The following is a 27,495-nucleotide window of genomic DNA, read 5'->3' as shown; positions in this document are numbered from 1 at the left end:
GGCTGTAGTGCAGTGGCGCAATCTGGGCCCACTGCAATCTCTGCCTCCCAGGTTCAAGTGATTCTCCTACCTCAGCCTCCCGAGTAGCTGGGACTACAGGTGTGCAGCACCATGCCCGGCTAATTTTTATATTTTTAGTAGAGACAGGGGTTTCGCTATGTTGTCCAGGCTAGTCTCGAACTTCTGACCTCAGGTGATCCACCCACCTCGACCTCCCAAAGTGCTGGGATTACAGGTGTGAGCCACCATGCTCAGCCATGATTTATTCTTTCTAATGGCATTTAACTGTCTGGAATTTTTCCCATTCTGCCTGGGATGACAGACATGTGTTTTTGAATTCTGTTGTTTGCATAGATAAAATAACTGGATGATCAAAGTTTTTGGCAAAACATATGGGCATATGGGACACAGCCAAAAGTCTTTAAAGGAGGTGACATTTATTTTAAGGCCCAGTTGTTACTTATGTTGCTCATTTCTGTCTAGTGTGATGTCTGAGTTTGGGCTGCTTTAACAAAACTACCATTGACTGGGTAGTTTAAACAACAGAAATTTATTCCTCACAGTTCTGAAGGCTGGGAAGTCCAAGATCAAGTTGAATCTGAGGGTTCCTGTTGAGGGCTCTCTTCCTGGCTTACAGACGGATGCCTTCTTGCTATGCTCTCGCATGTCAGAGAGAGTTATGTCTCTGCTGTCTCTTCTTCTAAGGACACTAATCCCATTCATGAGGGCTCACAAAGGCCTCCCAAATGCCCCACCTCCAAATAACTATCACACCAGGGATTAGGCTTCAACATATGAATGGGACACAAACATTCTATTCATTGTTATGTAGTGAACCAGAGGGCCAGATATTGACTCTGTCTACACAATTATTGTGTTTTGGAATAAACTGGGTGACTTGAAGCATCATCAATTGGTAAAACTAATACTGACCTTCTGGAGAGCTTATACTTCTTTCTGACCACAGCCTCTGACAAGAATATTGCCTGGATTTGCTGCCTCAATTGGAGCAGAGGGAAGAGAGTCCCTTTATGGTGCTTAAGAGCCTGCATAGTGTAGAGGAGGAAAAAAAAAAAAACCTACATCACAACAATTGCCCTCAAATCTCTTCCCTTCTGGGGGGACTTTCCTGAGAGGTCCAGAGTATCCACCCCACTCACCCACCCTCTGACTGACTCCATCACTATGTTCATACACATGGGCACACACAGACAGCTTGTGCTGCAGAGACAGACCAGCAACGTCCTCCCTTTGTTGAGTTCAGCAAAGACTAGCAGGGAAAGCTGTAAGAATAGGTGCTAATGAGGTTACTGGGGAAGGTGAGCAGCATGATGAATGCCCACAGTCCACAGTGAGGCAGGATTGGAAGGGGTTAGCATCTTGGGGACTTAGGCTACTTGGAAAGGTAGGAATGTGTGGGGAGGATACTGATGCAATAGGCTTCCTACCATCACCATGCGGCTTGTCTTACCCATTCCAGCTCTGGTCTCTGTAACATGGGGAAAGATACCCAGTTTACACCAGTATCTGTCAAGTTCACTTTTAGGTCTTTAGGCAAGAAGTGCCCCCTTTACACTTCAGTCACTTATTAAAGCAATTATTTGCATCTCTTTTGCTCCGTAGACTGAGTTTTTTAAGAGCAGGGCCTGTGGTTTTTTTCAGAGTTGTCTCCAGTTGAAAGGAGTGAAGTTACAGAACACTTTAGTGCATATAAATGTTCTAAACTTTTAAGATTTTAAAAATTTAAAAAGATATTCTCCAAAAGCACCCTGGGTAGGGAACGTGTTAGGCAACTGTGCTACGATATTATCCAAACAAGCCAGTGTGGGCCTAGAGGTCCCAAGACCTTGGGAACCCCGAGGCTGAAGCCGCTCTGACAGCAACCCATGTGGAAAGCTGGAATTTGGCACAATTGGACCTGGAGGCTGGGCCATCACTCACACTGTGGTGTCTCCACTGTGCTGCTTCTGATCTGGGGTCCAGCTCACCCCTGCTTCTGTATGGCTCAAGGCTAGATGCTTGTATTAGTCTGCTCAGGCTGTCATAACAAAATACCACAGACTGGGTGGCTTAAACTACAGAAATTTATTTTCTCACAGTTCTGGAGGCTGGAAGTCCAAGATCAGGGTGCAGCCGGGTCGGGTTGTGGTGAGATCTCTCCTCCCTGGTCAATAGCTGGTCAATAGCTGCCTTCTCACTGTGTCCTCACACGGCCTTTCCTCTGTTCCTGTGCCTAAAGAGAGAAAGCAAACTTTCTGGCGTCTCCTAACGAAGACACTAATCCTAGCAGATCAGGGCCCTGCCCTATGACCTCGTTTAACCCTTAAAACTTTCTAAGAGGCCCCATATACAAATGCAGCCACACTAGGGTTAAGACTTCAGCATATGAATTAGAGGGGACACATACATCTAGTCCATAATAACTCTAGAGACAAACTATCTGGCTTTCAATCTCTCCTCTGTTACAAACTAGTTGTGGGACCTTGGGGACTTTAACTTTTCTAAGCCTCAGGTTCTTCTTGGTAAAAATGGGGGCAATGATGGTACCTATCTCTGGGCATTGTAAGGATCAAATCAGATGATGTACACAATGGGCCTAGCGAAGGGCCCAGTATATAGTAGGTATCTAGTAATTATTAGTTAGCATTATTAATAGGGTCCTCTAAGTTCTGAGAATGAGTTTCCTAGATGGTAGTCCTAGGAGTGCAGTCTATCCTGGATTTCCAGGACCAGCCCAGGCCTGCATGAGTGAGATTCCTGGGCCAGAGAGGTTCCAGGGCTCCCCAGTATTCTGCAAGGGAGCCAAACCTCTTCAGAGCCTCGTTAGCCTCCACAGACTTCCAACTGGGAAGTGGAAAAAAATAGGCCGAGAGGTGGTGGCAGCCCAAGGGTTCTAGAGAAGGGGAGTAGTCAGCCCCATCTACTCCTCCCTCACCCATCTCCTTTCAAAAACGATGGCAGAGGGAGGAACTGAGCCAGCTGAGTCTGCATGAAGGGTCACAGTGGATTCCTTCTGGCTTCTTTTTAGTTAATAAATAAATAACTTTTTTTTTTTTTAAGACGGAGTCTCGCTCTGTTGCCCAGGCTGGAGTGCAGTGGCATGAACTTGGCTCACTGCAACCTTTGCCTCCTGGGTTCAAGTGATTCTCCTGCCTCAGTTTCCTGAGTAGCTGGAATCTCAGGCATGCACCACCACGACCAGCTAATTTTTATAATTTTAGTAGAGACGGAGTTTTATCATGTTGGCCAAGCTGGTCTCGAACTCCCGACCTCAAGTGATCCGCCAGCCTCAGCCTCCCAAAGTGCTGGGATTACAGGCATAAGCCACCAAGCCTGGCCTAAAAAAAAAGCCTTTTGAACATATATTTTCAGATTATATGTTCCTCCTCCAATTTATTATATAAAATTTGAAAAATACAGAAACCTATGAAGGACATAAAACTCACCTGGAAACCTTCTACCCAGAGTTAATTCCCTTAAGTCAGATAGACCTAAATCTGAAGCCCATCCCTCCCCCTGGAGTTGTGTGACCTTTAATGAGCTACTTGTTATTTTCAAAACCTCTGTTTATTCCTCTTAAAGTGAGGCTAATACTTCCTGCCTTGTTCCCACTTTGTGGGGGTTGCTGTGTGTATGCAGGTAAAGTGCCAGGCACAGGGTGTTTATTTACTGAGAGCTCTTATTTCTATTGAAGACGATGTCCTTGGCTTTTGATTCTAGTATCAAAGCTCAGACAAGAATTCTCAGTAAGCTATTATCACCTGCTCTTTCAGATTCTCCAACCTCCAGGCATGTGCTATGAACATGTAAGCAAACCCATCTTGTCATTTACAACATTGACATAATGATTATGCAGCAATTTTTCCAGCATAAGTATTCCTAGTTTTTCTCTTACCTTAAAGCTGCTTTAAAAGGCGAGGATTAAGCCAGACATGCTGGCATGCATCTGTAGTCTCAGCTACTCAAGAGGCTGAAGCTGGAGGATCGCTTGAGCCCAGGAGTTCAAGTTCAGCCTGGGCAATGAAGTAGAAAACTAAAAAACAAACAAACGAGCAAACAAACAATTTAAGGTGAGGATTATATCTTCTTTTTTTTTTTTTTTTTTTTTTTTTTGAGACGGAGTCTCGCTCTGTCACCCAGGCTGGAGTGCAGTGGTGCAATCTCGGCTCACTGCAAGCTCTGCCTTCTGGGTTCACACCATTCTGCCTCAGCCTCCTGAGTAGCTGGGACTACAGGTGTAGCATGGAGGATTGGATTTGTTTCTTCCTCCAGCAAACTCTAGTGTCACCATCACTTCTCTCTTCTTTTCTTTTTTCTTTTTTTTTTTTTTTTTTTTTTTTTTTTTGGAGACGGTCTTGCTGTGTCACCCAGGCTGGAATGCAGTGATGTGATCTCAGCTCACTGCAGCCTGAACCTCCTGGGCTCAAGCCGTCCTCCCACCCACCCCCCCAGTAGCTGGGACTACAGGCACGTGCCACCACGCCTGGCTAATTTTTGTATTTTTTGTAGAAACGGGATTTCACCTTGTTGCCCAGGCTTGTCTCGAACTCCTGGACTCAAGCGATCCTCCTATCTTGACCTCCCAAAGTGCTGGGATTACAGGCGTGAACCACCACACCTGGCCCATTTCCCTCTTTTGAAGCAAACTGAGAACCTGGATCTCTCCTTTCCTAGTCACACTTGGACTTGGCTTTGTAATAAGTGAGAGAGGGAGAGACTGCATCTCAGACTTCTGGGCTTCCTTTGGCCAGAGGGGCTCTATCCACCACCCAAGAACCAAACCCATTTTCTTATTATTGCATATGAAATTAAAACTCCAGATTTTAGATTTTAGGACAAAAGATCCCTTGAAATGTGTTTAGCTTCACCCCAGCTCCAGACAATAGGCCTGTGGCTGTGGCTGTCCCCTCTTCCCTAGTCTCCTCAGTTGGCTCCCCACTCTCTCTGCCCTGGCGCCTTCCACTCTAGGAGAGCAGGACCTCTTCTCCCCAGAGGTCAGAATGATACCCTGCAGGGAGCAGATGTTCCTGGAGTACAGTTATCACTCCCAGCCACCTGCCTTGTTTCCCAGCACTCCCTCAGGCAGCAGCCCCCAAGGGCCATGCTTTCCTTACAGCAGGAGAACCTGGTGGTTAAGGCTCCATATGAGCTTTCTTGTTCATTGTTGAGATTCCATGCACTCGAGCCTGGCCAACTTGGCAAAAAATAAACCAACTCTGTCCAGAAGAACAGGCTATGATCTCCAACTATCTGACATGTCCCTTACAAGAGGTACTCCTTTAATAGATCCCCCAAGGCCTTTTCATCCTGGGACACAGCCTTCCCAGAACTTCCCTGGTGGCAGACAAAGTTAAATGATGAGGATGAGAGAAAATATGTTGATTCCTTTGTTCTATTCACCACAGTTAGCTAGCTGTGTTAGGAAAATTGAGCCTTATCCTGGACATAGAGTTGCCAAATATCCCTGAAAACAAACATGGAATTGGTCTACTACTCATTGCTTTAAACCATTTTGATTGTGTTAGAGTGCAACAAGTAGATGGGGCTATTTATTCATTTATTCACCAGTTTTGAGTATTCTGTACTGGATGCTGAGGATGAGGAGCGGGCAGAGACAAAGATGACTGATAGGACTGCCTTTGAGGACCCTACTCCATAGGTGGAGACAGAATCTAGTGCCATGAAGGCAATGGATCTAGTGAAGGCACAAAGAGAGTCAGAGAAAACTTTTTCAGAAGAGGGGACAATTGGGCCCTGAAGAATGAGAAATTTACTGCATATAAAAGTGGGCTTTATTTTACCTCAAGGACACACTGCAATGGCGTAATCTCCTTCCTGCTGGTCAGAGTTTGTCCTATATTTTCTAAACCTAAATGTAAATATTTTCTGTTCAGATACCTAAGGGTCAAGAAAGTTGCATATCCTTATTATTATAAATCCTTATTAGAATTTATATTATAAATATAAATATAACAATTTTATATACTTATATAATTATAATTTATATTATAAATATAAATCCTTATTATTGTAGATAATTCCTTATTTATTTTGGATATTAACCAAAGTGTGCCCCCTGGATGGAATTTTAAGCAACTCACTATGACCACAGCTATCTGAGCTGCCCTCAGCACTGGCCCCATTTCCTGTGTGCACCCCATTTCACTTCTCAGGTCCCTGCAGTGGCTCCCCCACATCTCCACACTCTCCTCAAATCCACTCACTCTGTACCACTCCCACGAGCTATCAGCCCTCAGCTTTGCAGAGCAGAGAGAATGCAAACTCACTTATATGCCTGTCTCTTCTGCATCTGCACATCACCTCCTCCTACAGGCCTTTGACTTTAACCTCTCTGTATCTCTTTCCTCTTTGGTGAGGTGGGCATAATAATGCCTTCCCCGCAGGATTGTTGGAGGGATCTAATCAAGCAAGCCATGTAAATTGACAAATGAGGGCCTCTTTTGTTGAGGCCTTCTGTTAATGATGGTCACCATTATTTTATGCTACCTCCTTCGGGAGCTCACATCATAAATAGTTCCTTGATCTCTTAGATCTTTAATCTCTCCCTTGGCTCCTTCTTCACTCCCTGAAAAATATTGGTCCTAAAATTGATACTTTCTCTCAGCCATGCTCCTTGAGCTGTTTCTAGGCTTGCTTTACTCACAGAGATCTTGACGGCTGTATATGCAGTCTCCACAAACTTGCCTTCAATCAGTGTTCGTCAAAGACTCACTGATTTCCAAAGCAGAGGTCAAGATCTTCTGTGGTCCTTGCCCCCACTTCACTGCATGGCTACATTTAATGCTAAGGGAAGGGAGCTCTACAGAGGAGGGAGTAGTCAGTGATGTCAAATGTGGCTACTTGATGCATGATCCATTTTGAGTTAATTTTTATATAAGATTTTAGGTTTAAATTGAGGCTGGGTTTTTGGCCTGTGGATATCCAACACCATTTGTTGAAAAGACTGTCCTCCCTTCACTGAATTGCTTTTGCACCTTTGTCAAAAATCAGTTGACCACAGTTGTCAAGATCACACAGTCTTGATTACTAGAGCTATGTAATATGTCTTGGAATCAAGTAGACTGATTCCTCTGACTTTATTCTTCTTTGTAGAAGTTGCTTTCGCTGTCCCAGTTCCTTTGCCAATCCACATACATTTTGACAATAATATACAAAAGACTTGTGCTGAGATTTTAACAGGAATTGCGTTAAACATGTATGTCAATTTGGGGAGAATTGACACTATGTTGAGTCTTCCAATCCATGAACATGGTATGTCTCTCCACTTACTTCGATTGTCTTTGATTTCTTTCATTGGCATTTTGTAGTTTTCAGCATACAAGTCCTATGTGTGTTTTTTCTGTTTTTATATTGACAGATAAATTGTATGTATTTGTTGTATGCAACATGATGTTTTGAAGCACATACGCATTGTGGAATGACTAAATCTAGTTAATTAACAGATGAATTACCTCATATGACAGGTTAGAACACAATAGCCACACTCAAAGTATTTTTCAAGAATACAATGCTATTATTAACTATAGTCAGCATGTTGTACAATTTATTTAACTGAAATTTTGAACTTATTTAACTGAAATTTTGTATCCTTTGACCAACATTTCCCCAACATTTGGCCAACATTTCCCCAACTTCCTTTACAACAACCACTCCAGCCATTGGTAACCACCATTCTGTTCTCTATTTCTTTTTTTTTTTTTTTTTTTTTTTTGAGATGGAGTCTCGCTCTGTCGCTCAGGCTGAATGGCAGTGACGTGATCTCAGCTCACTGCAACCTCCACTTCCTGGGTTCAAGCAATTCTCTGCCTCAGCTTCCCAAGTAGCTGGGATTACAGGCACCCACCGCCATGCCCGGCTGGGTTTTGTATTTTTAGTAGAGACGGGGTTTCACTATGTTGGCCAGGCTGGTCTTGAACTCCTGACCTCGTGATCCACCCTCCTTGGCCTTCCAAAGTGCTGGGATTACAGGTGTGAGCCACCACGCCCAGCCTCTGTTATCTATTTCTATGGATCAACTTTTTTAGGTTCCACATAGGAGTGAGAGCATGTGGTATTTGTCTTTCTGTGCTTGGCTTACTTAACCTCATATTCTCCAGATTTATCCAAGTTGTTACACATGACAGGACTTCCCCCTTTTTTTATGGCTGAGCAGTATTCTATTGTGTATATATACATCTTTTTCATCCATTCATCCATTGATGGACACTAGAGTTGATTCCATATATTGGCTATTGTGAATAATGCTTCCGCAAACAAGAAAATGCAGATATCCCTTCAACATACTGATTTCATTTCCCTTGGATATATACCCAGTAGTGGGATTGCTGGATCATATGGTAGTTCTATTTTTAAGTTTTTAAGGAATCTCTATACTGTTTTCCATAATGACTGTTCTAATTTACATTCCCACCAACAGTGTACAAGAGTTCCCTTTTCTCCACATCCTTGCCAATACTTGTTATCTTTCATCTTTTTGATAATAGTCATTCTAACAGGTGTGTAGTGATAATCTCGTTGTGGTTTTAACTTGTACTTTTCTGATGACTAGTGATGTTGAGCACTTTTTGATAAATCTGTTGGCCATTTGTATGTCTTCTGAGAAATGTCTATTCAGGTTCTTTGCCCATTTTTAAATTGAGTCGTTTTCTTGCTGTTGGGTTCTTTCAATTCCTTATTTATTTTGGATATTAACCTTGTCAGATGTATAGTTTGCAAATATTTTCTCCCATTCTGTAGGTTTTCTCTTCACTCTGTTGTTTCCTTTGCTGTGTAGAAACTTTTTAGTTTGATGCAATACCACTTGTCTATCTTTGCTTTTGTCGTCTATGCCTATACATGTTTTCTTGGATTTATGCCTATTTCACTTTTTCTGAGTATTCATGTGTTCATTGCTAGTGTACAGAAAAAAGTAGCCTTTTGTATATTGATTTTTTAACTTGTGGCCTTGCTTATTTGTTCTAGGAGATTTTTTTTGGTAGATTCCTTGAAATTCTTTATCATCTGCAACTGGGGACAGTTTTGTTTTTTCCTTTTCAATCTATATGCCATTTATTTCATTTTTCTTTCCTTATAGTGCTGGCCAGAATAACCTGTGTTGCCTAGCAATGGCAAAAGTAGACATCTTTGCCTCTGAATTGTAGCCTTTCACCATTAAGTCTGATGCTAGCTGTAGGGTTTTTTTGTAGGCGTTCTTTATCAAGTTGAGGAAGCTACCCTCTCTCCCTACTTTTCTGAGAGTTTTTATCATGAATGGGCGTTGAATTTTGTCAAATGCTTTTTCTGCATCGGTTGATACAATTTTGTGATTTTTCTTCCTTAGCTTATTAAGATGGTGGATTACATTGATTGTTTTTCAAATATTGAACCAACCTTGCATTTTTTGAATAAACCCCATTTGTGTGGTGTCTAATTCTTTTTATGTGTTGCTGAATTCTGTTTGCAAATATTTTGTCAAGAATTTTTTATATCTATATTCACGAGACATATTGTTCTGTAGTTTTCTTTTTGTAGTGTCTTTGGTTTTCGGTATAAGGCTAATACTGGCTTCATAAAATGAATTGGGAAGGGTTTCCTTCTCTTCTGTTTTCTGGATGAGATCGGTATTAATTCTTCTTTAAATGTTTGAAAAAGTTCTCCAGCTTTTGAAAACTGTTGATGCTGGAGACCCAATCTGGCCCAAATAAATCTGAATCTCTGGGGGTGGGGCTTGGACATACGTAGTTGTCCAAAGCTACTCAGGTGAGCTTAATGTGCAACTAGCTGTGGAGCTCAGTGTTGGTTGTGGACTTATTGAAGCCAAAATAGGAGCATGAAGGAAGCAGAATCCATCTGAGGAATGTCATGAATTAAATGGATGTGAAATTTGGAGAGTTCAGCTCTGAGACACGACCCTGGAGGCTCTGGTGTTTTCAGGATACAGTGCAGTGTAAGGGAGACATTAGTTGTATAAGATATGTGCGGCCGGGCGCGGTGGCTCACGCCTGTAATCCCAGCACTTTGGGAGGCCAAGGCAGGCAGATTGCGAGGTCAGGAGATCGAGACCATCCTGGCTAACACAGTGAAACCCCATCTCTACTAAAAATACAAAACAAAATTAGCCGAGCGTGCTGGTGAGCACCTGTAGTCCCAGCTACTCGGGAGGCTGAGGCAGGAGAATGGCGTGAACCTGGGAGGTGGAGCTTGCAGTGAGCTGAGATCGCGCCACGGCACTCCAGCCTGGGCAACAGAGCAAGACTCCATCTCAAAAAAAAAAAAAAGACATGTGGGTTCGACTTGGCTACTTGATAACCATAAATTCCTTAGCAATTTCAGCTTTCTCATCTGTAAAATGCCTTGGGTTGTTTTGGGGATAGTAGAGATATGAGAAATGAGATATGAGACATAGAAAATGAGATAATAGATGTGAAAATGCTTTGGAACTCACATAGCATTTTGAGAAAGTAAAACATGATGTTTCTGTAGGCCTCAGCTTCTCCCTTACTGCCACCATGTCCTGATTCCTAATAAGTCCCTCTGGGAAGCCAGTGGGAGGCTTGTGACTCCCACTGGCTGTAGGGGAAACTTCCTCCTCTTCTTTGTTCACTTACCCTGACCATGGAGTTTGGGCTCTGATAGGAGGGATGGGACCCTGGAAACAGTGAGAAGGGACTTTGACCTTGACCATGCTCACCTTCTTGTAGGAACATGCTTGCCAACTCAGCCAGCGTGAGGATCCTCATCAAGGGAGGCAAGGTGGTGAACGATGACTGCACCCACGAGGCTGACGTCTACATCGAGAATGGCATCATCCAGCAGGTGGGCCGCGAGCTCATGATCCCTGGCGGGGCCAAGGTGATTGATGCCACAGGGAAACTGGTGATCCCTGGTGGCATCGACACCAGCACCCACTTCCACCAGACCTTCATGAATGCCACGTGCGTGGACGACTTCTACCATGGGACCAAGGTAATGCTCCTGTTTGTCAAAGGTGGCTTCCTCTTTGGCTTTTTTATTCTGCTTCTGGGGCTGCTCCAGACTAGACCCAGGTGAGCCAGGTGCTCCCAGTGTATTGCTGGCAGGAGAAGGGTGTGTCAGGGCCACTATGGCAACTACAATAGGGATTTCCAGCTTAATGTCACAGGTTTCCATGATTACAGAAAAGGAGGCATTTAGGCCTGTTTTGCTAATCATATCATTTACCCAAGTACCCAGGCTGAGAACCAATTTTATTTTTATATTTTTATGTCATGTAATACAAGCCTAGAGGAAGAAGAGAATAAGCTGGTGTTTGTTATTGTGTAGGGGAGTGGGTTGGTCTGATGGACTTCTTTATGTTTATAAACTGAATTAAATTCCCAAAGACTGAAAGACAAATTTGCTTCTTCTAGATGATGATACAGCTTCTATTACCTCTCCTGGCTTGCTTGTTATTTTTTAAAATAACTGGAAAATTGCTGGTGGTGGGTTCTCTTTTCACAGTGAGTTACCATGGACAATATTTAACCGTTACTGAGCTGGACCTGAGCTACTGTAAGTTCCTGGATGCCAAAAACAAAAATTCAGAAGAAAAATTAGGAGGAAACTACATTCTGCAAAAAGAGTCATGAATGGGCTTTTTTTTTTTTTACCCTTCCCGTATGTTCCAGACACCTCTGTCACTGCTGTCATCCCTCTTCCTTGTGATTTTCTATCTCATGCTGGCCTCTCCCCGGATATCAGACTATGGGCTCCTTGAGGGCAAGGCCTGGCCATTTTCCTCTGCTTTCCCAGAAGCTGGACTGACCTGGAACTAGAGTAGCTGTCCTGTAAGTGTGCAGGCAGAGGCCAGGCCTGGGGACACAGCTTGATGGAGCAGCTCCACCTCAAGTAGATGGCCTTTAAGGTCTCCTTGAAGACAGGCCCCCTTCCCAATCCAGGGGCTGCAGACCAGACCCTGGGAAGGCTGAGCTATGAGGAGTCACGGTAGTCATTGCCCGGCTGTGCCCACACAAGGATGCTCCCTGGCCTAACCCTCTGGCATCAGGGTTACACCTGCTCGCTCTAGCCCAGTCCAGGGAAGAGAGGTAGTAGGCCGACCCTCCTTGCTTTCTTCTCTGAGAATTCCCCCAGGCCCTGAAAGTGGTATTTCGATTATGAAATGGGGAGCCCCATCCTCATAAACTCAGGATCCTCTTGCAGGGTGCCTGGTGACAGTCGGGACCTTTCTGAAGTGACTGAGCATATCCAGCTCACCACCCTCATGCACCAAGCCAGGCCAGGCCTGCGGTTATTGTTGTCATTTTCACTGAAGTATAGCATATATACAGAGAAGTGCAGAAATTGTAAGTACACCGAATTGCCACCGTTGAATGCACTTGTAACCAGCTCCCAAGTCAAGACACTAAACTTTACCAGCACCCAGAAGCTCCTCCAGTCACAGGTCCCCACTAGGGATAACCACTATCCTGACTTCTAATAGACTTTTTAAAATAACAGCTTAATTGAGATGTAATTCACATATCATACAATTCATGTATTTAAAGTGTGTGAGTCAGTGGTTTTGGTATATTTATCACAGCTTGGTTTTGTCTATGTAGATGAAATGAAGCAGTATGTACCTTCATATTGGCTTCTTTTGCTCAAAAATTAATAAATTCATTCACTTTCATTGCTTAATACTATTCCACTGTGTAATACAGCACATAGCAATTATCTCTCTGTCAGTGGTCATTTAGGTCATTGCTTGTTTGAAGCTAAACATTGTCACTATGAACATGTTCTTGTACATATCTTCGGCAAACATGTCTGTACACATTTTGTTGGGCACATACTCCTAGGAATGGAATTGCAGGGCCCGTAGGGTGCACTTACGTTCAGCTTTAATAAGTAATGCCAAATAGTTTTCCAGACTGGTTGTAACAATTTATGCTCCCAGCAGTAGTGTAAGAGAGGCATTTAACATTGACATCACCAGTCCATGCTGGGGCCCATTCTGTAGTATGCTCAGGCCTTGCACTAAAACTGCACCTTCCTAGTTACTGTCCCTGTTTTGAGGAGTCCTTTAGGCCAGCATCAGATGCCACGCTGTCACTATGCTGTCTACCAGCCTCGCGGAGGGCAGACTGGCCTCCTTTGTCTCATTTTCCACATTGTCATCTGCTAGGGCCTCATTAGCCAAGAGTGACTGGTTTTCCCCTGAGAGCCATCAGCTCTTTACAGCTGATGAAGAGTTCTGCACATGTCTTTATGCAAGGTGGTGGGTAACTCTTGATCTTTTCTGCTTCTCATTCACGCAAGTAGCTGCCTCCAAAAAACATCTAAAGGCCCCTGGTGATGAAAGGCCCCAGATCTCCCATTTCTGCAGGTTTAGGCTGCCTCAGGAGCCCCAGTCCATGTCAGGCCCTAGTTGTAGGGAATTTAAGAGACCGCAGACCCCAAGCCACCCCGGCAGCTGGTGTCACTTAAACTGACACTTCGTTATATCTGTGCGCCAAGCAAGATCGTAATTGTCCTTGTGTCCCAGCCCTCACATTAAGCCTCTGTGTGGTGGCCTCGTTCTGCCTGGACTCCATTAGTACATCCTGCCCAGAGTCCTGAAATTCCTGCCGCAACCCCTCCACTCCACACCAGGATTTCCCCTTTACGTTGTGGCTCCTGCAGCCTAATGGTGTGGCTTCCCAGTTTCTCCTGTTCCTGAAAATCTCCCGGGGAGAGGAAATGCTCTCCTACTGAAACGCTGATGGGGACGGGTGGATTTAATTATTCACACCGCCTGTGGCACCCGTGCAGAGGCTGTGCACCCTGATGGACCGCCGCTGACCTACTTAGCATGCTCTAAGAAAGGTTGATTCACTTTAAGCATCTGGGTTTATAATAGAACAGTAATCCCAAGGAAAATCTCACCCGAACGATTAGCCAAGAAAGAAGGAGAGATCAAGTTGCATCTTTTTGTTCTTGTCAGACAGATCGTGGGGCCCTGAACCCTGCAAACAACACCCCACCCCCGCCCCGCCCCACCCCAGCTAGCGTCTGCTTGTTGATTTGGCAGCAGCAGCAGCCGGGACTAGGAAAACAAAACAGTTGAAAGCCTGGCCTTTCCGAGAACATCTGGGCCTCCATTGTACTTGGTCTCCAGGGATTTCTCTCCAGTACTTCTTTAGCCCACGCCTCGCTGGCCCCAGCCTCTGAAAGAGGCTGTGGCAGGCTCTGCCTGGCTCCCCTACTCACAGCCTGGTCACTTGACCCTCCTCCCTGCCCCAGGCAGCACCTCCCCAACACCCTACCACCTGCAGGCCCCGCCCTCCCCAGGCCCAGAACTAGGGTTTCCGGATGGTGCCAGGACTACCTGCTGGCTAACAATACAGACCTCATTCCAAAAAGGAGGTTATCTCTGTGAGGTGGCAGGGGGAGAGGGAGTGAAGAGGGAGAGCCAGTGACACCAACTGCGCTCAGAAGGGCCAGAATTTTAGTCTGGTTGCGGGTTCTCGTATTATTATTCTGCTTAAGTAGATGTTGCATTTAGTCTCTTTCATACGTATCTAGTATTACAGAGTAAAGAATGTTCTTACAGGCTCTTGAGCTCCACCCACCAATGGCTCTCCAGGATCAGGTGAAAATATCAGAATCAGATTTTTAAAACTACAGTCATTCACAAGCAAACCAGGTATGTGGCAAAATAAAAATAAATATAGGTACCAGCCCCTCACTAAGATATTGATAGAGAGGACAGACACGTGCAACTGAACAAGCTTCCTATGTACCTTTTCTGCCTTCCTCTCCCCACAAAAATATTTTAAGAACTGCTGTGTAGGCCAGTGATTTTCACCCTTTTGAAGCAAATTACATCAGAACGGTCAGAGCAGCTCCATCTTAAACAGGGGCTGGGTAAAATGAGGCTAAGACCTATTGGGCTGCATTCCCAGATGGTTCAGGCATTCTAAGTCACAAGATACAGGTCATAAAGACCTTGCTGATAAAATAGCTTGCAGTAAGGAAGCCGCCACGTCCCACCCAAACCAAGAGGGCCACAAGAAGTGACCTCTTGTCGTCCTCACTGCTACACTTCCACCAGTGCCATGACAGTTAACAAATGCCATGGCAACATCAGGAGGTTACCCTAGATGGTCTAAAAAAGGGAGGCACGAATAATCCACCCCTTGTTTAGCATATCATCAAGAAATGACCGTAAAAATGGGCAACCAGCAGCCCTGGAGCTTCTCTGTCTATGGAGTAGCCATTCTTTTATTCCTCTACTTTCTTTTTTTTTTTTTTTTTTTTTTTTTTTTTGAGACAGTCTCACACTGTCACCCAGGCTGGAGAGCAATGGCAAGATCTCGGCTCACTGCAACCTCCGTCTCCTGGGTTCACACGATTCTCATGCCTCAGCCTTCCGAGTAGCTGAGATTACAGGTGCACACCATCACACCTGGCTAATTTTTTGTATTTTTAGTAGAGAAGGGGTTTCATTCTGTTGACCAGACTGGTCTCAAACTCCTGACCTGTGATCCACCCGCTTTGGCCTCCCAAATATTCCTCTACTTTCTTGATAAACTTGCTTTTGCTTTGTACTGTAAACTGGCCCTGAATTCTTTCTTGCACGAAATCCAAAAACCCTCTCTTGGGGTCTGGATAAGGACCCCTTTCCTGGAACAGAACCACTTGGGAATTTTTGAAAGATCCAGTGTCCAGTCCCCAGCCCAGCCCAATTAACTCCAGTTCTGCGTTCTCCCTGTCATCCCTGGTAATTCTGAAGAACTTTGGTGGGGGGGTTGAGTGGCACAGGCTGTACTCCTGTTGCCCCTCCGACCCTCACCTTGTGAGCCAGGGCTGACATCCAAATCCCCTGGGTCTGCCTTGGGGAAGCTTGGGCCTGTCTTGTTTTGACCTTGCTGGTCCTTCTTATTTGCTTCTCTCTTTCTATTCACATTGCAATGCCTCCTAGTTGGGCTCCCAAACCCCAGCCCGGGGCCCAGAGCTTCTGTGCTTGTTAAGTTCCCTAACCCGGTGTCCTGCCCTCCTGTCTGTACCTATGGCAATCATCAGTGAGAGAGAAGTTGGCAGTGACAGAGATGCCATCAAACAGAAGTCCACTTGGGGCTGGCCCTCTTCCGTGAGGGTCCAGAGACTTGCTCTTGTCTGTGCCAGAGGCTCTCTGGTCCCAGAGACAGCTTCCCACCGACACAAAATTAGCATCGGGGAATCTTACCGTCAACCTGTGGGGGAAGCCAAATCCTAATCAAGAGTGCTTGTGCAGCATGGGATTGGCCTAGGGGACAGCCGGTAGCGCAGGCTAGGGTGGCCTGCCACCCCTCACCCCCATGGAAGATCCTGCCCCTTCCTGCCCTCCCACTGCAGAGGACTGGACCCCATCTGGTAGGGCCCTGAGGTATGCCCCGCTAGGACATAAATGAATTCCCTTTGGTGCCCAGCCCTGCCAGCTTCCTTACCAAGGATCCCATTTGTCTGCTTGGCAGGTTGCTTTTGCTACTTTTGTCTTCAAAATGTGCTCTCGTGGAATGAAGCCTATAAATGTGGCTCACTTCCTTTCTTTTTTTCTTCAACTCCAGTATTCTGTTTCTGTTAAATTCTGGCCAAAATTTCTTTCCCATCTTTAAGCTCTGCAATGATACTTCCTGCTCATGGGGATCCAGACTCCTATGGTCTTGCTTATTAATTTATGTTCTCAAGTTCACTTATCTCTCCATCCCTGCAAGAAGTTGGATGGCACCTTAGAAATCATCTAGTCCCACCCACCCATTGATAGGAGACCCAGAGAGGATGCATGAACCTGCCAGGCGCTGTGGCTCATGCCTGTAATCCCAGCACTTTGGGAGGCCAAGTGGGGAAGATCGCTTGAGCCCAGGAGTTTGAGAGCAGCCTGGGCAACATGGCAAAACACCATCTCAACAAAAAATAGAAAATCAGCCAGGCATGGTGGTGTGCGCTTGTAGTCCCAGCTGCTCAGTAGGCTGAGTGGGGAGGATCACCTGAGCCCAGGAAAGTTGAGGCTGCAGTGAGCTGTGATTGTACCACTGCACTCCAGCCTGGGTGACAGAGTGAGACCCTGTCTCAAAACAAAAACAAAAACAGAAGTTTGAGGATGCATGAGTAACCCACATCCCAGGGCCAGTTGGACCAGAAGTCAGGTTTCTTAGCCTTTTCACCACCCCATTTGGGGCCTCCTGAGACCTCAGGACTGAACCCCTTTCAGCCTGTGGCTGCATGCAAAATGTCTCTTGCTACTCTGTGGCCCCAAATTTCCCTGGACCAGATGAGGGTATCTGAGAAGGGACACTCATCAGGCAGGCAGTTGAATGAGCTCTCTGCCTGCCCAAGACAGTAGCTTTATGAAATGCCATTCCTCCCTGCAGGAATAACTGACATCAGTGCCTTAGAGCTGAATAGTTTTTACTATGTATAAAAGGTGGTTGTAAGGATTAGATGAGATGATGCATAACAAATGCTTCACGAAGCGCCTGATGCAGAATATACACATGAAATAAATGTTAGCCCCCAGACTGGGACTACCTGCTTCCACCCCAGGCTCTTTTCTTTCAGTTCCTTGAGAAAAGATCCACCCACTTTGGCTTCATGATGAAATTGCTCCACTGGGCACCAAGTGCCCATGCTACCTGTGTCCCTGGGCTTGGCTAGCAGGCACCCTGGCAGGCCTTCTCTGGGAATCGGCCCTCACCTCCCAGCTCATTTTCCATGCCCATTCTTCCTGCTGCCCCACCGCCCCTCCGGCCTAACTGTGGGGGTTGAGATTAGCATAGCTGGGCTCCTCTCTCCACTTTCTTCTGTGACTCACCCACAGGCTGTAAAGAGCCCTGTGAAGGCTTCATGAAGTGATTTCCCCTCCCCTGCCACCTGGAGGACATCCCTCTACCCCCTCCATCGGTACCTAGTCTGCTTGTAGAGGGTATATTAGTTTTCTGCTGTGTAACTAATTGCCTCAAATTCAGCAACCTAAAACACCGATTTATTAACTCACAGTTCTGAAAGTAGAAATCTGGGCACGGCATGACTAAATCTTCAGCTCAGAGCCTCTCAAGCTGCCATCCAGGTGTCAGTGAGCTGCATTCTCATCTGGACTCCAGGGTTCCCTGCCAAGCTCGTGTAGTTGTGGCAGAATTCCATTTCTTGGAGTTCAAGGACTGAGGTCCCTGTTTCCTTGCTGGCTTTCAGCCTGCAAGCGGATCTCAGCGCCTGGAGGCTGCCAGCACCCCTTGCCAACTGTCCCTTCCATCTTCAAAGCCAGCAACATACTCACCTCAGGTCCCTCTCCTGTTTCAAATCTCTGGCTAGAATTTCTTTCACCAGGCGACCAGGTGGGAATCCGTACCTTTTTTTGTTTGTTTGTTTGTTTTGAGACAGAGTCTCGCTCTGTCACCAGGCTGGACTGCAGTGGCGCAATCTCAGCTCACTGCAACCTCCACCTTGCAGGTTCAAGCAATTCTCCTGCATCAGCCTCCCAAGTAGCTGGAACTACAGGCGCCCGCCTCCATGCCCAGCTAATTTTTGTATTTTTAGTAGAGACGAGGTTTCACTGTGTTGGCCAGAATGGTATCTATCTCTTGACCTTGTGATCCGCCCACCTCGGCCTCCCAAAGGGCTGGGATTACAGGCGTGAGCCACCGTGCCCAGCCAAACCATACCTTTTATGAGCTCACCTGATTAGTCCAGACCCACTGAGGATAATCTCCTTTTTTTCAAGGTCAGCCGTGCCATGGAATATAACCTAATCATGAGTATGTTTTCCCATCTTATTCACAAGATCCTTGCCACACTCAGTGAGAGGCAGTCACACAGGGATGTAGGTCACTGGAAGTCATCTTAGAATTCTGCCTACCCCAGGGAGTCACATGCAAAAACATGGCTATCCTATAGACATTTTGCCCTAGTACATCTCCACTCCAACTATCTTGCTTAAACTACTTAAATCATTATTTATTTATTTATTATTTATTTATTTTAGAGATAGAGTCTGGCCCTGTCGCCCACGCTGGAGTGTAGTGGCATGATCATATCTCACTGCAGAGTCAACAACCTGGGCTCAAGTCATCCTCCCACCTCAGCCTCTTGAGTAGCTGGGACTGCAGGCACATGCCACCATGCCCAGCTAAGTTTTTTATTTTTATTTTTTGTAGAGACCGGATCTGGCTACCTTGCCCAGGCTGGTCTTGAATTCTTGGCTTCAAGTGATCCTCCTGCCTCGGCCTCCCAAAGTGTTAGGATTACAGGCGTCAGCCATCATGCTCGGCCTACTTAAACCTTTTTAAGACTCCACATTTACATATTTATTTATTTATTTATTTTATTTTACTTATTTTTTTGAGATGGAGTCTTGCTCTGTCACCCAGGCTGGAGTGTAGTGGTGCGATCTCAGCTCACTACAACCACCACCTCCTGGGTTCAAGCAACTCCCCTGTCTCAGCCTCCCAAGTAACTAGGAATACAGGCGCCCGCCACCATGCCTGGTTAATTTTTGTATTTTTAGTAGAGATGGGGTTTCTCCATGTTGGTCCGGCTCATCTCGAACTCCTGATCTCAGGCGATCCGCCCGCCTCAGCCTCTCAAAGGGCTGGGATTACAGGTGTGAGCCACTGTGCCCAGCCCACATTTACATTTTTTAAATCAAAAATCACCTTAGCCCCCCTTCACCTCACAGCTCTCTCTATGCCTGATGCGGTGTCCCTGCAATGGCTCCCTGTTGTCTAAGACATCAAGTTTGGATGTATGGATCTTCCCCCTGGGCAACCCCCGATCTGACCTTGCCCTCCCATCGATCCCTCATGGCCAGCTGCTCCCCACACGCACCCATCCATCAGGAAGACGCCCTCCATGGACATCCTATGCTGCCTGTTGCCGGCTCTCTCCACCCCTGCACAGAGCCTCTCCTTCAAGGCAAACACCCTCTCATCTCACTCCTTCTTCAGCTAACCCAGCTCCAGGATGTCACTTTCTTCTCCCCAGCTGAAATAACTTGTCATCCTGGGGCTTTCAAATTGTTTCCCATATTAAGTTTGTTTCTCAACAAGATTGAAGACCCTTTGAGGAGCAGAGACCACAGTTTAACTTGTGACTCGCCAAAGAACCCAGATAGCTCTAATGGTGTAGTCGACATCCAAGAAATGGATGTCATCATGGAGTGGGAGTTATCAGCACAGACTGGGGCTATGAATGCCGGAGTTTGGATTTCAGTTACACATTCACTTGCTATGTAATGTGGGCAAGTTAATCTGTCTTTCCCTTCATTTTCATATATGGAAAATGGAGATTATAATGGTTCTTTATAAGTGCTAGTTGAGCTATTATTTGTAAAGAACTTAAAAAGAATACTTGGTGCTTATTAAGCATTATGTGAGTGTTTGTTAAATAAATAGATAGATCATGTTGATCAAAGTCAGACCCCTTAAAACTCCATTTGTACTATAGTTTCCTCATAAGCATACATATTAAACAGTTAAGCATCAAATAGGAAGTAAAAGAACTGAATTTCGTTCCTACCGTTAGAATTTCTGTGTGTGTTTTAGAGTTTGAACGGAGTCCGATAGTAATAGTGACAAATTCTAGATAATTTTCTCTCTTCTCTCTTTCTCTTAAAGGCAGAAATAGCCAGTAATAAACTCTGCAGGCATCAGGAGCTATTTAAAGATGTCCTGCTTCAAACCAGCTACTTTCAAAACCTTGCTGGCAACTTTCATTCTACGTGTACATTAATTGGCAGGCCAAAATGTAGGCCAAGTTGATCCTTCTTAGAACTGATGTGAATGAGGAGATCTATCATTTCTTATAAATTTGTATCTCTAGCATTGAAAAAAACCTCCTATGGTGACCAAGCAGCTCCTCAACTTCTAGAATAGTGTTTGCAAAGAATTTATCAATGCAGATTATTACATTTTTAAAACCTTTGATTCAGAATAAAATAAATACACCCTCTGTGATTGAGGCCAAGTGTCCTGGAAATCTTTCATGCTTAGTACAAGAAGCTTTGCTTTATGCTCTCATCCACTGGAATTTATAAAAGGAAAAAAGGAAGAAGAAAAATATATACTGTACGTGCACTTCAGTGATACATATTACACATGAATGACATTTTTCTCCCTTCTTCCTCTTTTACTTTTCTTAAATTAAGCTCGTATCTTTTTTAATATTTCAAGAAATATTTGAATATGGCCTTTTCTTAATTGGAAATATCTGTTCTCCCAGACCTCACAGAGGTTACCTTTGAAGTTGCCATATTCCTATGTTGAAAATAAGGGACATATCAGCCGGGCGCGGTGGCTCACGCCTGTAATCCCAGCACTTTGGGAGGCCGAGGCGGGCAGATTACGAGGTCGGGAGATCGAGACCATCCTGGCTAACATGGTGAAACCCCATCTCTACTAAAAATACAAAAAATTAGCCAGGCGTGCTGGTGGGCACCTGTAGTCCCAGCTATTCGGGAGGCTGAGGCAGGAGAATGGCGTGAACCTGGGAGGCAGAGCTTGCAGTAAGCTGAGATCGCGCCACTGCACTCCAGCCTGGGTGACAGAGTAAGACTCCGTCTCAAAAAAAAAAAAAAAAGAAAGAAAGAAAGAAAATACGGGACATATCTTGGTTCATTTACAGGTAGAAATGTACGTGGGTGTTGGATCCTCTCCCCTGGGTAGTTTCAGCCTCCTTGTTCCCTTGTGTTATCACTGCAGCCAGCCACATTTTTCTCTCCTTCTGATGCTTTTTTGTTTCTTGTTGACTAAAACTGAAGCCCTGTAAGGATCTTTAATTAGTGACTAAATAAATATACAACTGTGGGCCAACTATTGTAAGAACGTTCTCACTGACAATTGTTTCTCACTCATGCTGCACACACATCACACACACTATCTCACACTCACACTTGCTCTCACACACACAGTTTTAGAGCTGGAAGTACCATTAGAGATTAATAAATACTACCCCAACTCATAAATAATTTTCTGTTTAGACTTAAACGATCCACAGTATTCTCAATTAATATTTTAAAATAAAATTAAACAAGGCGGGGCTCAGTGGCTTGGTGGCTCACGCCTGTAATCCCAAAGCTTTGGGAGGCCAAGGCAAGAGGATCACTTGAGGCCAGGAGTTTAAGATCAGCCTGGGCAACATAGTAAAACCCCATCTCTATAAAAAATACAAAAATTAGCCAAGCATGATGGTGTGTACCTGTAGTCCTAGCTACTAGGGGGGCTGAGGCAGGAGGAGTTTGAGCTCACTTGAGCTCAGGAGTTTGAGGCTGCAGTGAGCTATGATCATGCCACTGCACTCCAGTGACAGAGCAAAACTCTGTCTAAAAACAGAAAAAAAAAATTGGTAAATGTTAGTGAACTCTACTCTTGGAAAGAGTATGTATAGAAAGGAGGAGAACATGATTAGGTAACCTGGGAAGCCACCTTTTAAAAACAAAAAAAAAGGTATAATTAATGTTTGATAAGCTGCACATTTTAAAGTACACAGTTTGATACATTTTGACATATACATACATCATGAAGCCATCACAGTATAATAAATATATTCATCATTCCTGAAAGTTTCTTTGTGTTCCGGTAATTTTCTCCCAACTGTCACCCCAGGTTACCATTGTTTTATGTCACTATAGTTTGCATTTTCTACCATTTCTATATAAATGGAATAATGCAATATGCATTCCTTTTTTTGTCTGGCTTCTTTCCCTCAGTAGTATTAAGTTTTTCACTGTTACAGATAAAGCTACTGTGAACATTCATATACACATATTTGTCTGGACATAGGCTTTTATTTCTCTTGGGTAATTACCCAGAAGTGGAATTTGTTTGTCGTATGGTAGGTCTACGTTTAGCAAGAAATTGCCACCTGGTTTTCAAAGTGGTTGTAACAATTTCCCATCAGTAGTCACTCCATATCATTCCCACCACTTGTTGTGGTCAGTCTTTTTAATTTTAGCCATTCTAATAGGTGTGTAGTGGTATCTCAGTGTGGTTACAATGTGCATTTCCTTCGTGACCAGTGTTGAATGTCTTTACATGTGCCTATATACTTTCTATATGTTTTTGGTGAAGTGTCTGCTCATACCTTTTCCCCGTCTTTTAGTAAGTTGTTGACTTTTAAATATCTGAATATAAGAGTTGTTTTCTTTTTTCTTTCTTCTTCTTTTTTTTTGAGATGGGGTTTTTTGTTTGTTTGTTTTTTGTTTTTTGTTTTTTAGTAGAGACGGGGTTTCACCATGTTGGCCAAACTGGTCTTGAACTATTGACCTCAGGTGATCTGCTGGCTTCAGCCTCCCAAAGTGCTGGGATTACAGGCATGAGCCACCACACCCGGCCCAAGAGTTGTTTATAGTCTAATTACAGGTCATTTATTAGATATATGTTTTGCAAATTTTTCTCCCAGTCTGTTACTTACTTTTTCCTTTTCTTAAGTGTTTTTTGAAGAGCAGTAGTTTTTAATTCTGAAGTCCAATTTATTGATTTTTTCTTTCTACTTTATGCTTTTCGTGCTGTAATCAATAAATTTTTGCAGAATCCAAGGTCTCTAAGATTTTCTCCTATGTTTTCTTTTAGAAGTTTGTAATTTTAGCTTTTACAGTTCAGTCTATGATCTATTTTAAGTTTTTATATATGGTATGTGGTAAGCATCTACTTTTTTTTTTTTTTTTTTGCAAATGTCTGTCTAATTGTTTCAGAGCCATTTATTGAAAAGATTATCCCTTGTCAAAAATCAATTGACCATACATGTGCCAGCCTATTTTTGGACTCTTCTTTTGATCTGTTTGTCTATTTTTACACCAATACCACAGTCTCTTAATTATTGTAACTTTACAGTAAGTCTTGAAATCAGGCAGTGTAGGTGTTCCAACTCTGTACTTTTTCAAAGTTGTATGGCTATTTTATGTCCTTGGAAGCAAATAGTTTAGGGCAGGCTGCAAATCAAAAACATAAAGAAATGAATACATTAACCAAGCACTTGATAAACATTCTCAGTCCTTAACATGGCCTCTTTCTGTTGGCTAAAAGTTAGGAATTTTCTTTAAAATTTTCTCAAGTTATTTGGAGGGAAAAATCTATGACATGATTATAAATATTGATATAAATGTATTGTCTTCATATCACCCATGTCTAATTTAAAGTAAATTACAATGACATCATGGGGAAGAACTCATGCTTCCTCTTGCCTCAGATTTAGAGTTGGTGGAGAAGAGGGGTAGGCTGGGGGCTCCTGAGAGGACTAGATTGGGATTCAACTTTTCCTGGACTGAATCTAACCACTAAGCCACCGCCCCACCCCCCTTTCCCTCAGTCAGTTTTCTGTTCTTTACAGTATCCTTTGTTACCTTCAGGCCTGGGCTGGAACTTCTCTTTTCTGGTTTATTGCCTTGATTCTCACACTGCCAGGCAAAACACATTCTAGGACCTAGGTTTGGGAGAGCACTTTGGCTCCCAATCTAGAAGCCCTAGACTTAGTGGCCATCAAAGAGTATATTTTTCCCACCAGGTGGAAAATACAGTCCTCAAAATGGGGTGTGTTCAGCCCCCGAGGGGATCTGGGACCTCAGACCCTGAGCTGGTGCATGGCAGCACATGGCTGTCACAGGATCTGAGGTTAGGCATCCATCACCCAACCCCTCTGCAATAGGGATGCACCTGAGCTGTCAGGCCTGGACCTCAGGCCCACCCATCAGAGCACTTCCACACCCATTCATCACTTATTTTGATCTTTGAATCCCCCTCAGGCAGATCTTATCCTTCCTTTGCAGACGGAAAGCAGGGTCCCAGAGAGGTGAAATAACTTGCCGAGCTAATAAGGGCAGGGCAGGCCTGTCTGCCACCCATTGACTCGCAGCCCCCATTCCTGGAAACCACGTTTCCAGGGCGGCCTCTCGGCAGCTCTATGGCACTGTCCCCTCCATAGCTTTGGGACTAAAATGAGGGTCTTGCTACGTTGAGGCAGCTGAGGGATGGAGAAAGCAGAGTTACATGTGTCTTATTGCTCTCTGGCATCTGGGGTAGCCTGGATGTTTAATAAACATCATCATGGCCTGCTGGCCTGTAAACGTCCCTTTTTGGGGTTAGAAGGGGCTTTGCTAAGGATGTGGGTGACAAAGGGCCTCTCACTGTGGCTCTGTTTCAGAGCGGCTCTCCGGAAACTGGCAGCCACATTCCCTGTACCACACAGCTCCTCTGAGGAGCCTCTCCAGTCTCCATGGAAACCGCATGTCGGGAGCCAGCCGGCTCCGTACTGTGGCTTTGTATTAAACACAATGAATTTAAATTGGATGCTCGGCACTGAAGATAATCATTCTGGATTAGAGAGAAGCCTGGAGCTCCTCATTTCATCATTTTAAATGTTGGCACAATTCTCACTTTTCGCCCTGTAATTCAAGCCCAAGCCACACCTACCCCTCTGTTTCTAAGCTGCAGTTAGGTCCGATTTCATTTGGGTTTTTCTCCATTCTTTGAGGAATCTTGGAGCTGGGGAGCCCCTGCGTCAGGCCAGGGCTACTCTAGCCTTGTGTAAAGGAAACCAGGGGGCTCTAGAGTCTGGCTGTGTGATTTTCTCAGGCCCCGGTTTTTTTATTTGTGAAATGAGAAGAGTAATCCCTACCCTACGGAGGCATTTTTAAAAAGTATTTATTGTGGTAAACTACATGCAACATAAAATTTACCATTTGACTGTTTTTAAGGGTACAGTTCTGTGGCATGAAGTACATTTGCATTGCTGTGCAACCATCATCACTGTCCACCTCCGAAACGTTTTCATCTTCCCCACTGGCTCTCTATCGATGAGGCTGAACGAATGAGAAGTTCCCATTAAACATTGATTCCCCATTCCTCCCTCCCCTAGTCCCTGGCAACACCATCTTATTTTCTCTCTCTGATTTTGACTACTCCAGGTCCCTCACATAAATGGAATCATACTGTATTTGTTGTTTTGTGACTGGCTTGTTTCACTTAGCATAAGGTCCTCAAGACTCATCCATGTTGCGGCGGGTGTACGAATGTCCTTCCTTTTTAAGGCTGAATAATACTCCATTGTACATAGATACCACATTTTGCTTCTCCATTCATCTGTCTATGGATACCTAGGTTGCTACCACCTTTTGGCCGCTGTGAATGCTATGAACATGGGTGTACAAATACCTGTTTGAGTTCCTGCTTTCCATTACAGAGTCATTTTGAGAATCAAATAAGATAATAAATATTAAGAACATTGCACATAGTAGGCTGTCAGTAAATGCTAATTTCTTTCCTGAAAGTATGTTAAACCCAGGAGCTAATGCCACAGTGGCCTGATGACTTCAGTGAGAGTGATATCACTTTTGCTAGCAAGCTGCTTCTATATCCCTGGGACTCGCTGATCTGCCATGTCTGGGAATTCGCCCAATTCATTCAGGGCTTAAAGGAAATGTCTTCAGCATGGAAATGTGCCTCACGTCTCACCATAAAAACCATGCATGTTTCTACATTTCTCCCACCAGTGGGTGTTCATGTATTTCTAGTTCCAAAATGTAAAAAAAAAGTGTTAGAGCTGATATATATACTAACTTATCAGTGTTCTATTTTAAGTACACCCTCTGGGAGACCCTGAAGCTGGGGTGGGATCGCCCAGGCTGGGAGGTTCTGTGCCGAGTTACTATTTTAGCAGCAGCCTCAGACCAGTTTTCAGTATTACAGAAGAGTGTGGGATTTGGAGTAAAAATACCTGGATCGCAACCTTGGCTGGTCTCTCAAAACCTGAGAAGATGACCATGTGTGTTTCACATGGCTGTGAAGATGAGATGGGAGAGTACCTCATTGTGCTGATGCAGGAGGCAGAAAGGGGCCAGGTCTTTGGGCTGGTCTGCACCCTTGCAGTAGATTCTCTCTGGGTCTAGTTTCATCCGAGAGCCTTCTGTGAGGGAGCACCCCCTTGCTGCTTGGAAGCCCTCCAGGGGTGAGAATCGCAGACCTCAGAATCGTCTTTCCCTGGGGGGTCCTCTGGTCTTCCCAGGCGTTGCTGAGGCAGCCCTGGAGCCAGCTCCCCTTTGTACTTAGGAATTTGTGACAGAAGGGAAGGAGGGGCAGGGGCTTTTGCACAGTCTCCTGACCCATGCATGACCCGGCTGCTCCCTAGCTTACCAATCAGGCCTGTTCTTTATTGATGGGGCTGAAGGGAGGAGGGGAAGCAGGGATTTCACACAGAATCACAGACCTTTCTCTCACTTCTCAGCAGTGGTTGCTGGCAGCGTGGGATGTGCCTAGGATCTGTCCACCTGTTGAGCAGGAGCCAGGGCAGGCTGAAATCAGGGCTTCCTGAATAGATGTGTTCTTTGTCTCTGGGACAAGAAAGGTCCCTAGGCTACTCACGTATGGGGAGCAGGAATTCAGGACTCCCAGGGAGGGCCTGCATCTTAACCACTAAGGGGAGCTCACCTCTTCTTGAAGCCAGTGAGCCCTAGGGAGTTTCTGTGCCTTGGTAAGAGGCTTTGCTTGGCTTCCATAACCCCATACCCCCTGGGCTTCCTCCTTCTTTGCAATTCCT

The 27,495-nt window shown here is 44.8% G+C and overlaps 2 protein-coding genes across 3 annotated transcripts in view; both read left to right on the top strand.

The window, feature by feature from the left end:
* The window catches only part of MAPRE3 (microtubule associated protein RP/EB family member 3), a 420,985-nt gene that overhangs the window by 271,872 nt on the left and 121,618 nt on the right, over positions 1-27,495 (top strand). The window lies entirely within an intron of this gene.
* DPYSL5 (dihydropyrimidinase like 5) overlaps positions 1-27,495 on the top strand; it is a 104,655-nt gene that overhangs the window by 39,997 nt on the left and 37,163 nt on the right. The window contains exon 2 of one of the 2 annotated variants that reach the window (XM_050753800.1): positions 10,701-10,965. In XM_050753800.1, coding sequence (XP_050609757.1) covers positions 10,705-10,965 — 261 coding nt within the window. In that variant the 5' untranslated portion in view covers positions 10,701-10,704. The remainder of the gene's footprint in view (positions 1-10,700; positions 10,966-27,495) is intronic. The other variant, XM_050753801.1, reaches the window with a different exon arrangement.

Source organism: Macaca thibetana, chromosome 13 (genome assembly GCF_024542745.1).
Source record: "Macaca thibetana thibetana isolate TM-01 chromosome 13, ASM2454274v1, whole genome shotgun sequence".
In the NCBI taxonomy this organism is placed as follows: Eukaryota; Metazoa; Chordata; class Mammalia; order Primates; family Cercopithecidae; genus Macaca; species Macaca thibetana.
This window is presented reverse-complemented; position numbering and strand designations above follow the sequence as displayed.